This window comes from Alternaria alternata (assembly GCF_001642055.1).
Source record: "Alternaria alternata strain SRC1lrK2f unplaced genomic scaffold CC77scaffold_3, whole genome shotgun sequence".
NCBI classification, from domain to species: Eukaryota; Fungi; Ascomycota; class Dothideomycetes; order Pleosporales; family Pleosporaceae; genus Alternaria; species Alternaria alternata.
In genome coordinates this window covers 718,549-732,709 of record NW_017306192.1, presented here as the reverse complement: position 1 = coordinate 732,709, position 14,161 = coordinate 718,549, and the positions used below count along the sequence as shown (strand labels likewise).

Sequence of the window (14,161 nt, the reverse complement as noted above, 5' to 3'; positions counted from 1 at the left end):
GTGGAGGCGCTTCACTCTAACGCACTAGGTTTTAGCCTACCACGTCCCAAACGCCTCTCAAACGCCTCGCTCTGCCATTTCGCATGGCGAAGACTAAAATGCATGGCCATTCACGTTTCAGAGCTGAAGCTTGGCATAGGCCTAGCCCTAGCCACGCCATCTCGCGTCCCTAATTGGCCATCATCCCGTTGCGATACGCGCTCGTAGACAGCGGATCTTACGGTGTCGCAGCTTTGCACTGCAGAGCCATGAAAGATGGTTCGACTTCTGCTACCGTTTCGCTCTTTGGGCCCTGGATTGCCCATCCTCCCGACTATCTGACGGACTGATACCCTTTACCCACTTCGCTAATGGCAAAGCTGACCTGACCTTGTCCTAACCCCCGTCGTCGGTGCCGCTTCTTCCTCTGTTCGCCGCAACGTTGGCTTATAGGCTTTTGTTTCCCCTACTCACCCCAAGACTCGACCGATTTCATGCCGGTGCTTCTTTAGCCGGGTGACTGAACGCCTCTTCTTGTACTATTTCTCTTCTTTTGTGCGGGCACTCTTAGTAAGTCACTTCATTCTTTTCCCAGGGCTTCTCGTGCTGGTGTGTCGATGTCCCTGGTGGCTTCGATCTAACCTCTGCACAGATTACTTAGACACTCATTGAACTTGTTGCTCCACTTCGGCCACATTCAGCAGGTCTGAAGATCATCGGCATCCACACCAGTCATTCAATTGCTGCTACATTCGCTCCACCCAGCAGCTATGTCGTACACCACCAGCCTCACAGGTCGCGAGCGGTCAAGATGGCCACCGCTGACGCGCATGCTCATGTCCGGAGAGATGTCGGACGAAAAGGCGCGAGAGTTGACCCGGAAAGAGAAATTTGACGTGTGGATGGTCAACGAGGGTTACCGAAGATTGTAGGTCACAGCACCAGGCCAAAGAAGCAAATCGACTAACGTACCAAGCTTTGTGTTCACCTTTGCGATATTGCACGTTATGGTCTTCGTCTTTGGTATGATGAACTATGGACTGAAGGATAACTCTATTGGTTCAAGGAATCGCTTTGGTCTGACCTTCCCCATTGCTCGTTCGGCCGCTCTGGTGCTCCACGTCGACGTCGCTTTCATCCTCTTTCCAGTATGCAGGAACCTAATTTCTATGGCCCGTCGTACGCCGTTGAACGACGTAATTCCTTTCGACAAGAACATTACCTTTCACAAGCTGGTGGCCTGGTCCATCGTGTTTTTCTCCTGGGTTCATACTATCGCCCATTGGAACAATCTCGCCCGATTCTCGGCAACGAACGACCTAGGATTTATGGGATTCATCCTAGCTAACCTTGCGACCGGACCTGGATGGAGTGGTTACGTCATGTTGATTGCGCTCAACGCGATCGCTATTACAGCTGCTGAGAAGGCTCGTCGCGCAAACTTTGAACGCTTCTGGTACATGCACCATCTGTTCATCATATTCTTCGTCTTCTGGTCGATCCATGGAGCCTTCTGTATGATTCAACCCGATTTTGCGCCTTTCTGCGATGGAATTGGTGTCTTCTGGGAGTACTGGATGTACGGTGGATTTGCCTACCTGGCTGAACGCATTGCCCGCGAAGTACGTGGACGACACAAGACGTACATCTCCAAGGTCATTCAGCATCCTAGCAACGTTTGCGAGGTCCAGATCAAGAAGGAGCATACCAAAACTCGTGCTGGACAGGTATGTCGCCTCCCTATTCGAACATGACCGTATGCTAACGACGACAGTACATCTTTTTGTGCTGCCCTGAAATCTCCATCTGGCAATACCACCCCTTTACACTTACCAGCGCACCTGAGGAAGACTACATCTCTGTGCACATTCGTATGGTCGGAAACTTCACCAAAGCCTTCGGTCAGGCCCTTGGTTGTAGCACGGAGAGGAAGCCCCCTGGCGAGAAGGGTGAGAAGGGCGGATCGAGCGAAGAGATCGCCTTGCGACAGATCCTCCCCCGAGTCTACATCGATGGTCCTTTCGGTTCCGCCTCTGAGGATGTGTTCAAGTTCGAAGTCGCCGTTCTCTGTGGTGCTGGTATTGGTGTTACACCTTTCGCCTCGATTCTCAAGAGTATTTGGTACCGCATGAACTACCCTCAGGGATCTCGTACAAGGCTAAGGAAGGTATACTTCTTCTGGATCTGCAGAGATTTCGGGTCGTTTGAATGGTTCAGGTCGCTGTTGCTGGCTATTGAGGCACAGGATATCGATGACCACATCGAGATCCATACCGTAAGTTTTATGCTCATCAGCGGCTCTTCGAAATGATGATTTACTAATCATCCCCATAGTACCTTACAGCAAAGATCAAGGCAGACGACGCGACAAACATCATGATCAATGACGCAAACGCCGAACAGGACGCCATCACCGGTCTCCGCGCTCCTACAAACTTCGGTCGACCCAACTGGGACATGATCTTCAAGTCCATCCGCAAGATCCACTCACCTGCCGAGGCTGGTGTCTTCTTCTGTGGCCCCAAGGGTCTTGGTTCTACGCTCCACGTCAAGTGCAACATGTACTCTGAGCCTGGCTTCAGTTTCGTATGGGGCAAGGAGAACTTCTAGATGCCATCACGAGTTTTGGAGAGCGAAAAATGGGGAGAAAGACGAAGGGGCTGGGGTTATACCATTTGCTATATTGAGAGCGAATTGTCACTTATTACTACGGTTGTACATAATTCGCTCGTCTCTTTACACTTTTGGTCTTTTTGTTTGTTAATCTTGAAAGCTGCAAGCGGCTAAAGACACATGTTCAAAGTCTACGATATCCCATAGAATTTCTAATGATGAAGAAAGAATGAATTCCATACGCAAGCGTCTCCACGGCCACACATCTTCGTACTTGCCAATCCAAAGATTAGCCTGATTGTACCTTGGCTCCCTCAGATTTCAGGCATCATACAATCCTACGTATCCGTAATCACGCCACTCTCATTCATGCATCCAAGCCACCCAAACATCCCGAAACCCTGTGCGCCGCAACACTAAGATGAACTCCACATCGCCTCGGGTAACGGCAATGCTCGGACTCCGCGGGATCTACGCTTCATACCGAGCGATGGGTTTGGGATGGCCCTTGTCAGCGCGTAGCAATTCAGGGTGCAGAGCGGACGGTGTGACGCAAGGTCGGGAGAGGAGACGGTTGTCAAGCTTTGGGTGTCTCGGGAGCCAAGGGCTTGGGGTCTGAGCATGTGAAAGGCTTCAGAGACTAGGATTTGTATATGGGAACTACGTCTTATGCTGTCAGATGAATTGGATATGATGGTGTGCTACGCTAAGCTACAATCGTTTCTTCCATCCCTTCTCTAACCAGTTGTTGATTCCTACAAGTCCCTCTAGTTCTTTAACCCCCGGATTGATACCTTCGCCTACACTCATATCGTGAGCTCCAATGACCCATACGTTGTCCTTCTGCGTGAACTCTCTTGTGCGCAACATCGTGTTCACTGCTTGTTCTGGATCGGCGTGCATGCCTGACTTTGCATAAGGTGGCCTGGCAGTACGTTTCGGCTCTTTGAGCAGGTCCGGGTGATGATAACAGTCGCCGGCCAGCAGTACAAAGGTGTGCTCGTTCTCGTTGGAACCTGATGTCGTTCGCAGTAGCATCATCTGATGGCCCGACGAATGTCCTGGAGCGTCGATAATATACGCTGATCCATCCCCGAAAACATCGTATGCCCGATCAAAAGCGCCGATGCCGATCCACTCAGGCTTTTTGAGATCTACAGCAGCATATTTACCCTTTACCATACCCTCCATGACCAGACCAGCTCTCTTATCGCCTGCTTCTTTCAATATATCATCAGGCACAAAACTCTCTACAATCTTCCGGCTACCATCCACTGGCAAAGTCTCACTCAGCGTTGGAGCTTTTGGATCAGTCGGATAACCTGGAGTTCGATGTACAAGGTCAGCAAGTTTCTCACATGCAGTTCGCACATGGGAGATACCCACCAGGCCTTGCGTATGTACAGCATGTTGGTCCAACCCACATCTCTGCCTCTTCGAATCCAGCCTTAGCCCCATCGCCAACATGGTCAAAGTGCATGTGCGAAAAAATGACTGCCTTGACTTTCTCAGGTTGTTGATCGGCCGATCCATGCTCTTGCAGTATCTCTGCAGGTGACTTCGGTTCGCATTTGAAGTTCGGTAGAGTGCCTTCCACAATAAGAGGGGGGAGATTTTCAAGATCTTTTCGCATGCCTAGATCGAAAACGTACTTATTCCCGGTTGCAGCGTGTTCAATGAGGAACACATAGTCTGGAGCATAAAATGTCTTCCTTTTTCCGCTCTCGTCATTGAAGTCTTCTGACTCTTGCGGCTTATCCGGACCAGGGAGCAAGACCATGTCCGTAGGGATGTGAAGACCGCCAGCTTGAATCAGATGGACTTTGCATGTTGCGGTGGAGGAAGGTATAGAATGCCATGGAATTCGGGTTGATGACTCTGACATGGCTACAGTGAAGATGAATTGCTGCTGGTTTTGGAAGCAGCTGTGCGAAATTGCTGTGTTGGAAGACGCTCGAGATGTTAAGCTAGTAAGACATGCCATTGTGTTGATGACGTCAACCGCATGAACACTAGTTTGCTGCTGCACATTGCTTAGAAGTTTGTCCAAAATTATCCTCAAGCTTGACGAAGCGTAAAATTTAGTGTATGGTCTAAATATATACACGATAACATCACATGCTCGAATACTCCTCCTCGAGCCCATGTACTATCACGAGTACCTTTGCAGACTACACGGCACTGTTGTCTCCGCGTTCGTCTGTTGATCGATCAATACAACAGTGGTATCTCTACACATCCGTTCACCCTCTTCCACCCTAAAACTCCTCCTCAGCCCCCTTCTTTTCTCTGCACTCGTCACATTCGCCTTTGCCCTCTTCATAAACTACTATCATCTCACTCAAGGGCACATAGCATCGCGCACCTCTACGTGAAGAATCTTGACATGCGCCACATGTTGTGTCTTTGTGTGTCGGCCACTGTACGAAGTCAGTGTATGTCTTGAACACAGTTCAAATTTTCATATCTCACCTCAGTCTCTAGGTTTGATTGCCTGGCACTGACAGGCCCGTTCGGGCGTTGATGTTCTGGTGTGTGAATAGGGGAAACGTGGCCGCATGTATACTTTGTAGGGCGGAGATGGCACATCTTGTTGTGTATCAAAGGTTTAGTATCGTATAAAGTTGTGTTGGTGTTTGGTTTTCGTCGGAGTTATGGCACGGTTAGTGAGCCGTGGGTTCAGTTGTGCTAAGACGGTGCTCTTGCTTATTGTTGAAGACTAAGAAGTGACAAGTGCTAGAGTAAGGAGGTGAAGGAGTGAGTCGACATTTCTACAACTCGGCAGATTTGGGAGGGTTTGCATCCGTGTGAACGATCTTGGTCGCTCGGGCTCCTTCACAGCTTCAGTACAGCACATCAATTGGCATAGCTGTAAGCGCTTTGTGACGCAGACTTGTGTGTTGTGAAAAGAATGCAACAGTGTTTATAGAATGTACTATGTGTATAACCCCAACAACAATCAGTGCCAAACGCCAGATCAAGTTCAATACAGCGTTCGCTCCATCCGCCTGCGCAAACAAGCCCAAAGCAGGATATGTACACTGGAGATGAAGGAATAAATATGCCAGCAAGCCAAGGCCTACTTGGCAAGGATCGGCGCCGCCTTTCCGGCTTTTTCTGCTGCGATGTTTGCAAGCTTTTGCAGTTTTTCGGCGCGTACTTGGCGGAAGTATCGGAAGAGGAGAATAAAGGATAGCTCGATACGCTCTTTGGTCATCATGAGGAAACCTTGGACGAGCAGACCCTTGAGGATCTGGGGTCCGATACCCTTGAAGAGTGCTGCGGGACCTTCGTGTTGTATGATGTATTGCATAACTTCGGTGAAGGACTTGAAAGGCTTGCCATTCCTGGCTGGCGGGGGTTTTGATTGAAGCCCGACTTTTGCGACGATAAGGGGTTGTGTTGCGATTGTGGCAAGAGTCTTAGAAAGAGCCCCGATGACTAAAACCTGTTAGCAGCTTTACTTGAGCAATAGTAGTAGTCTTGACTTACGGAACGCCTCTAGGGGCTTCAGCGTCTTCTTCCCCGGGTACAAGACCTCCCGTAATCGCTGATAAGCTCCGTATGTGATGGAAGGGTTGACCACAAGCACCAGACTAGCCCTGAGACCTCTCCAGAGACCAGTCCAGCCATCTTCGCCATTGACCACGTCCATAGCCGTAGCGATCATTCCCTTGCGCTCTGCCTTGCTCATGGTCTGTTGCCTCGTCGTTACGACGGCGACTGGAATTGTGAAGAGCTGGGCGAGCGCTCCCGCAAGCGCTCCCAGAGAGAGTTCGACTGGGGTACTCGGTGATGCTTGGAGCGTGCGGTTCGCCATGTAGAGACTTCGTACAACAGTATACCAGTAGAAGTAGGCGAAGTTGGTCGATGCTACACCGAGCAGAGAGCCTCCTATGCCAGCATACAGTCCAGCCAAACCCTCTTCTGCAAAGACTTTTTGCAGCGCGTCGAGCGCACCATCGTAGTGTTCGCCATCGGCGGGATTGGCATCGTTCGAGTTGGGGGAGCGCTTGACCTGGACCTGTAGCCGCGTCTTGATCCTGAGGTGTTGTTAGTATTTCTCTTGGTTGCATACAATGTCTCAGAATATGTGCAACTTACAAGTCCAGGGGATAGACGAGCGTGTTCGCGATGACAGCACCGGCGGCGCCTGCGACAGCGTTACCCCATGGCGGTAGAGTCTCTACCTTGGACTGCCCGGCCATGGTAGTGGTGGTCGAGTAAAGTTGCTAAGGCTTGGCCTGAGTGTTGCGACTACGGAGAGCGTGACGGGCAGAAGGGTATGGTCGTGTGGAGGAAGCTATCGATTCTCACTATCTCATTATGACCGCGATAATTTGAGGACTGGAGATAGCAGCATCGGGGGTTAGAAAAAGCGGGCAGGGGACGTTCATGGTGCCCGCAACGCGATAGCGCTGTCGCATGCATGGCTGACCTCTCCCGAGGTTCCAGAGGCCGAGGTTCAGGGTCGGATGACGTCTTACCCTGCTCCCTTGGGCCTTCCTTCACCGTCGCCATTGTTGATCGTTTCGGTGAGCGCAGGCAAGCCGCCGTGGGCTCGGCATACCTTACACGTGAATCAGAGACGTTTCGGCTCGCTCACCTGCTATGAACCTGCATTTCCTGCTGCAGCTGGCAGTCGCAACAGGCGGTTGGCAGGAACGTGCGTCGCGCTAAAACGCTCAGCTCCATTGCAAACAACAGAACACCATCACGACTTCTTGATGCGCCCTTGACTCAAGTCCCCCAAGTTAGTCGCATCGTTATGGCACGAAGCAAGTAGCTTCACTGTCCGCTAATCGTATTGGTCAAACTTCTTTAACCACACCCCGTTTCAGGCCATTCACGATGGCTGACCGGGCCGCTCAGCTTGAGGCTTGTAAAGCTGCTGCAAGCGTATGTGATACTCGCAACTAACCTCTCGTGGCAGTAACAAGTTCTTCATTGTAGCTCCAACTAATCAAGCTACCAGAACCACCGCTCCCAGCTTCAGACAGCCGCTACCAAAGATGAGGCGCTCACCCTGGCCATCAGTGTGGCTGAGAATCTAATGAAAGCGCTCAAACTGTCGTCGAATCCAGACGAAAAGAAACAAATTAAGGCCCAATGCGGAGAGATGATGAATGTTGCCGATCGCATCAAGAAAACAGAAACATGGACACCCTTAGTCGCACCACAGCCCTCAAATGCAAGAGACGAGCGGGTCGGTCGGTGGGCTGCCCAGGTCGCTGGAAGTACGACTCCCGGTACAGCCTTTGGAGACTCTACTACTCGTTCGAACACATCACGTGGTGATCTTTCTTCAACTACAGGGCCTGTCAGCGGTCCAGCAGCTTCAGGTAAATCGTCAGCTTCTTCTTCATCAGCATTCATTCATCATTCAGATGTTTCTTCAACAGTTCCTTCTATCAAGCAAGCTATCTATGAAGATTCCATGCCACTTATTGATCTTTCGGATGATCCTGTTCCAGTCGACACACCAAGCGCAATCACTGATGTATGGCACGAAGATAGCTCAAACGCCAAGATTGGCCACGATCACCACACAAAAGACATTCACAATGTGGAACTAGATCCATCTGCGACGCCACACTTCCCTGTTCCACAGCCTCAGCCGAAGGCACCTGCTCCGCAAGCAGCGGACCTAACACCATCGACTGTACCCCACGCTCAGATACACAGGCTACGGGAGCCAGTTTCAAGCAGGAAGTTGCCCGCAAAAGAGAGCATCATCTTATTGAAGGCTTCCATAGTCAATGGCTTCAAGTTTCCGTCTTGGGACAAAATGCCATCTGCACATGAATTTACATCGGAAGAGGGCGTGGCTCCCTACACGTACATCACCTAATGCTCGAGAAGTGGGGTTTCAAGACACTGACAACAACAGGGACACCCGGGATCTGAGTCTATCGCCATACCAGCAGCAATTCTTCTTGGGTTGGCTACGCGCCAAAGATGCTGTCCCGCCGCCCTCGCAGTTCCCTAATGGCAGGGCTGGCATCGGGCCTTTGATGTCCAGCACGAGGCCTCTAGATCTTGTACAGGATGCAGCTTCGGATTGCTCAGTGGTTACGAGCTTATGTGCTGGCATTGCTCGCTCTGAACGGGGTCACGACGAGGTTTGTCGTACGGAAAGGTCAGCGTCTTTGGTACTAACTGCGACAGATGCTCACGAACAAGATATACCCATACGATAAGCACCTTGGAAAGCCAGTAGTCTCATCTAACGGCAAGTATATTGTACGGCTTAATTTCAATGGTTGTTGGAGAAAGGTGGTCATCGACGACAGGTTACCGGTATCGAGTACCCATCGGCTGCTGCATGTCATCGATCGCCGCAATCCAGCGCTCTTGTGGCCGGCATTACTCGAAAAAGCATATCTCAAGGTCCGCGGTGGCTACGATTTCCCTGGAAGCAGTTCATGCAGTGATCTTTGGGCGATGACCGGCTGGATACCAGAACAAGTGTTTTTGCAAGAGTAAGTTATTTCCTACTTCGTATCTACGTCTTGCCATACTGAGTATTATAGGGCGGATACAGTTCCAGAGCAGCTATGGAAGCGTATATACAACGCTTTCATGTATGGCGATGTTCTGGTTACTGCAGGTACTGGGAAGATGTCGACTAGACAGGAGCGCGAACTCGGTCTTGAAGGCCAACACAGCTACGTCGTGCTGGATATGAAAGAGACGGATCATGATCGACTGTTGCTCATCAAGAACCCTTGGGTCGAAGGCAAGGGTTGGCGTGGCCCTCGTCCTTCGGCTGTAACGGCCATGGATGCGTCTGCGTCTATCTCCAGTGGTGGCTCTAGTAACAGCCTCGAGAGCTATCACAGGGACAGTGTTCCGACTCAGGATCGACCGCACCCAACGACGTTCTGGATCGGGCTTGAGCAGGTCATACAGCACTTCGAGAGCCTGTACCTGAACTGGAACCCTGGCCTATTCCAGTATCGACAGGATATTCATTTTGAATGGAATGTGGAGTCGTCGCCAGGCGGTTGCCTCGTTAAGCATCCACAATTCGCCTTTGCTTCTAAACACACCGGCCCCGTGTGGTTTCTCCTTAGTCGCCATTTCCGAGACACGACAGCAATTACCAAGGAAGAGTCAGATGCATTCAACGACGGGAGTATCCGCCCTGACTCTCAAGTCAACTCTAACGGAGATGCACCAAAGGGATACATGAGTATATCTATCTGTAATGGCCAGGGAGAACGACTATATATGAAAGATACTTACCTAGAGTCGAGCGACTACGTCACAACACCGCAGTGTCTTCTTCGCTGTGACACAGATGCGCACTCGACCTATACAGTGGTGATTGATCAAGATGACTTGCCTCCATCACTGTACAGCTTCTCCCTGTCAGCATTCGCAAATTCGCCAATCACACTGGAACAGGCAGCGCAGCGGTACCCCCTCCAGAAGATGGAGGAAGGCGCCTGGACGAGGCGGACGGCTGGCGGCGGCACAGACTCGTCGAAATATTTTGATAATCCTCAGTATTCGCTCACCGTTCGGGAATGTGGTTCACTAGCCATCCTGCTCACGAGTACGAACCACGAGCATCCCTTACATGTCAAGCTTGCGCTGGGACACGGAAAGAGATTATATCGTCTCCAGAGTCGCGATGTACTGGCAGACTCGGGCGATCACCGCAGTGGATGTGTCTTAGCGGAGATTAAGGACCTTCAGCCGGGCTCCTACACAATCATTTGCTCGTTGTTTGAAGCTGGTCTGACTGGCGACTACCAACTCCGAGTTGACAGCACGAGCGAGGTAGTTTTGAAGCAAGTCCCACGCGATGGAGCAGGTCTCCTTTCAATGAAGCTCACTCCGGCCTGCTTCGGTGCCAACATACATAAAATTGCCGCGCCGTTGTGGCCTATGCGCTTGGCTTCGTATACCATCATCGCCAGATTCGCCAAGGCAACAAGTCCTCGTGCTATGGATTTGGGCAAGCTAGCGCGCAGCCCGCTTCGACTGAGTGTTGAAATTGGTCGGGGCCCAGAGCGCAAGTTCATCATCGCGAGCGAACAAGGAGAGTACTCGGATACTGCCACAGTTCGGTCCGAGAGTGTGAACATTGATCCGAAGCTCACGACGCAAGGCGATCTATGGCTTGTGTTGGATAGGTTGTCAGGCTCTGGTGGACCAGTAGAAGAATGGTACGAAGTAGAAATATACACGGACACGCCCAAGGCATGTGAAATTGGAGTCTGGCGGGAGTGGGACAACTGATGACTTCGCGACAACGCAAGGTACGATCAGGGACGGCGCGTAGGGGTGGACCGACGGTCATTTGCATTGTCGATCACAGCGATCAGTCATTAGTCGGTATGTCTGGAACTTTGGCGTCGTCGTGTGCACAGGTCGAAAACGAGCACGTCAGGCTGGAGCATCACACTTGAATTGGTGTAGTTCAGGTGTAGCACAGAATAGACGAGAAGTTCTCTTACACATGTCATGCGGTTCCACGGTTGTGAAGTAGGCTATTCGCGGTTGTGAAACGTGGTAGGGGTGAGAGTCGGTGGCGAGACTGCACCCAATCAAGCGATGCACGATCTGTCAATGCATGTCCCTATTGCGCGTTTCGACCTTGCAGCAGACGCGCAGGTTGGGATTAGAGAGGTACGATAACGGCAACGCTAAATAAAAGAACTCCAGCCCCTGCAAGTTGGAGATAACCGTCTTTCCGACTTGGATCTGTATGCTCCATTCGATCTGATATTCTTCTCCTTCCCTTCTCCACTACCCCGCTGCGACAAGGTTAGAGGCTATCGGCTGCGCTACGTCAGAGTTCCGCGCGTGTGCCAACTGCCAAGTGACCCCGAAAAGCGCAACGCCTCAACACCTGACGACATCATCGATCTTTACCTAGATATAGCTTCGAGCTCCTATCCCCACTTGCTGTTACTCTGTTGAGTAAAACACGTATCCCATCACCATGGCGGACCTTGCGCCAGAGAAGGCCCAACCGGGCTCTGCAACCACGTCCGCCCTCAACTCGACAGATAATTCGCGGGCTGCAACACCTTCAAACGCCGCCGCAGAGAAGGCTCCGGACGACAGCTCCAAGTTCAAGACCTTCCTGGGCATATTGAGGAGGTAACGTAGCACCACCCGGTCACAGCATGTCTACTAGGCACGACTGGCGAGTTTCAACGCGCGAAAGCTAACTCGGTCTTCCTTCAGGTTCATTGGCGTCTCCGACCTCGCTGCTGTTCGCTTCTCCCTCCCCGCACAACTCCTCGAACCAAGGCCAAACTTGGGTACGTTGCATCACCATGGATCTAGGATTGCTGTCATGGCAAGTCGCTGTGGCAGGACTATCATCTGACGGATAGCAGAGTACTGGCACTACTTGGACAGGCCCGACACATTCATCAGGTCAGCACAGCTTCAACTTAGGTTGCAAGGCCCATTACTGACCTGCACAGTATCGGAGATTCGGATGACGACCTGGGGCGCATGCTGGGGTGCTTGCGCTTCTGGTTTACAAAGGACCTGGTATGCTGCATGTACCCTCGAGAAAGACGTAGCTAATGCTGGCGCAGAAATACGTCAAGGGCAAGCCGTGCAAGCCTTACAACTCTACATTGGGCGAATTCTTCAGGGTACGCTCTAACCCGGAACGACACGGGCTACCTACTGACTCTCACAGTGTAACTGGAAGATCGAGGATACTCATCCCACCCTCAAGACACCCAACTCCGCACCCACAAGCGCTGCCAACAGCGTCAAAGGCGATGGCAAGACCGTGACCGTCTCCTACCTTACCGAGCAAACGTCTCACCACCCGCCCGTCTCCGCCTTCTACGTCGACTGTCCCGAGAAGGGCATTAGCGCACGAGGCTACGATCAACTAAGCGCCAAATTTACTGGCACAAGCGTGCGTGTGGTTGCTGGAGCACACAACCTGGGCATCTTCATCAACTTGAAGAACCGGGGCGATGAGGAGTACCAGCTCACTCACCCAGCGGCCTACCTTGGGGGCATACTACGCGGTATGTCATGAGAGCATTATATGTAGTGTGACCATGCTTACTCTATTTACAGGCTCACTCAATGTATCTGTCGCAGATAGCTGCTTCGTTACCTGCCCAAAGACAGGGCTGAAGGTCATTCTAGAATACCAGGAGGAGGGCTGGCTCGGTCGATCACAGAACAAGGTCCTGGGTGTCATCTTCAAGTATGACCCCAAGAATGATACTGTTACCAAGATCAAGGATGTATCAGAGAAGGATGTCCTTGCGCGGATAGAGGGCAACTGGCAAGATAAGGTCTACTACACCCTCGGCAGCAAGCCATTCGCCAAGGTTGCCGTAAGTATACTGATTAGTAGTCTGCACCACAATCTAACATTTTAACAGGAGAAGAACCTCATCATCGACCTCAACCCGCTCGATCCCGTAGCCAAGATCGTTCCACCGCTTGATCAGCAGCTTCCCAACGAGTCCCTCAAATTTTGGGATGGCGTCACAAATGCCATAGTAGGCAAGCAATATGGACTAGCGACAAACCTCAAGACCGAGATCGAGGAGAAGCAACGGCAGAAGGCGGCGGAGCGCAAGGCGGCGGAGAAAGAATGGAAACCACGATTCTTCACTGGAGCAGTCACACCTGTCGGCAGACCAGACCTCACCAAGGACGGCGAGGAAGCTCTGAAGGGTTTGCACGCGGAGAACTACCAACTGCCACCAAACGAGGAATACGCCGCCTTTTGATCGCATCCTCTTTTTCTCGAATGTTAGGAAGAAATTGCAGAATAGGACGAACCAGTACAGCAGGACCTTCACTACGATATCCACTATATTTTGACTCTTCGGGGAACACGACACCCTCATTTGGCATCACTCACAATATCGGGACGTTTTTTGTTGATTAAGAAGAGGGGAGCATTGGCTTGTTCGGCGTTCTCGTACATAACATTGGGACCTACACGTGGTGTTTGTGTCCTTTCTGTCACGATTATCTTACGAATAGATCTCTCAGACTGCTTGCCTTGATGAAGGCTTTCCGTCAATTGACCCCTTTAGTGGGAACCATGACTTGTCGAACAATCATTCCAAAGCGCCTACGTTATCCCTAAGCAACAATACGCGTAAGTTTCCGCAAAAGATGGAGATATTCAAGCGTCATTCAGACACAAAGCTGCGTCTTATTTCCTGTTTTGAGGTGGCAGTCTGGTATGGGCTCGCCCTAGCAGTGGGTTCAACAAGATGAGGACGACGAAACACTCCAACGTACCGAGGACATATTGAATGGAATAAATGACTATTTAGACCAATGAATGACTATCGCAATGGATTCTGGAGCCAATCCCATATGTTATTGGATGTTTGGATTTTCTTCTGATATTGGTGATCCTTTTCATTATAGAAATTCGACCCCGAACATCAGGTAAATATCTGCAGCAAGTTGCGGGCATTATTCAATATCGGAACTGCTCAAGCCATATTTTGGTATACTGAGATCACACAGAACGATCACTTTCATCAGGAAAAGGACAAAGTTGTGCAATCGTTGGTTTTTGTTGAGTTTTCTATAGTTTCAATGC

The 14,161-nt window shown here is 51.0% G+C and overlaps 5 protein-coding genes across 5 annotated transcripts; 3 read left to right on the top strand and 2 right to left on the bottom strand.

The window, feature by feature from the left end:
* Nucleotides 1–749: 749 nt before the first annotated feature.
* Nucleotides 750–2,589, top strand: CC77DRAFT_927857 (hypothetical protein; the record flags this gene model as incomplete). Its single annotated transcript, XM_018534014.1, has 4 exons — nt 750–907; nt 956–1,706; nt 1,754–2,254; nt 2,314–2,589. The coding sequence occupies 4 exons, from the start codon at nt 750–752 to the stop codon at nt 2,587–2,589; spliced, it is 1,686 nt and encodes a 561-aa protein (XP_018389893.1).
* Nucleotides 2,590–3,267: 678 nt separating this feature from the next.
* CC77DRAFT_1016849 (hypothetical protein) lies at nt 3,268–4,541 on the bottom strand. The gene is made up of 2 exons (XM_018524292.1): nt 3,979–4,541; nt 3,268–3,914 (listed from the first exon to the last, which is right to left on the bottom strand). The coding sequence occupies exons 1-2, from the start codon at nt 4,475–4,477 to the stop codon at nt 3,304–3,306; spliced, it is 1,110 nt and encodes a 369-aa protein (XP_018389892.1). The 5' UTR covers nt 4,478–4,541; the 3' UTR covers nt 3,268–3,303.
* A 1,130-nt stretch (nt 4,542–5,671) lies between these two features.
* Nucleotides 5,672–6,800, bottom strand: CC77DRAFT_927373 (mitochondrial carrier; the record flags this gene model as incomplete). Its single annotated transcript, XM_018533989.1, has 3 exons — nt 5,672–6,033; nt 6,085–6,635; nt 6,697–6,800. 3 exons carry the CDS (start codon nt 6,798–6,800, stop codon nt 5,672–5,674), a joined length of 1,017 nt encoding a protein of 338 aa, XP_018389891.1.
* A 643-nt stretch (nt 6,801–7,443) lies between these two features.
* CC77DRAFT_1005464 (cysteine proteinase) lies at nt 7,444–10,842 on the top strand (the record flags this gene model as incomplete). The annotated part of the gene is made up of 5 exons (XM_018523350.1): nt 7,444–7,491; nt 7,568–8,430; nt 8,483–8,714; nt 8,761–9,074; nt 9,126–10,842. 5 exons carry the CDS (start codon nt 7,444–7,446, stop codon nt 10,840–10,842), a joined length of 3,174 nt encoding a protein of 1,057 aa, XP_018389890.1.
* A 706-nt stretch (nt 10,843–11,548) lies between these two features.
* On the top strand, nt 11,549–13,328 carry CC77DRAFT_927927 (hypothetical protein; the record flags this gene model as incomplete). The annotated part of the gene is made up of 8 exons (XM_018534016.1): nt 11,549–11,709; nt 11,797–11,873; nt 11,949–11,991; nt 12,042–12,111; nt 12,159–12,218; nt 12,266–12,608; nt 12,661–12,926; nt 12,975–13,328. 8 exons carry the CDS (start codon nt 11,549–11,551, stop codon nt 13,326–13,328), a joined length of 1,374 nt encoding a protein of 457 aa, XP_018389889.1.
* Between the last annotated feature and the right edge of the window lie 833 nt (nt 13,329–14,161).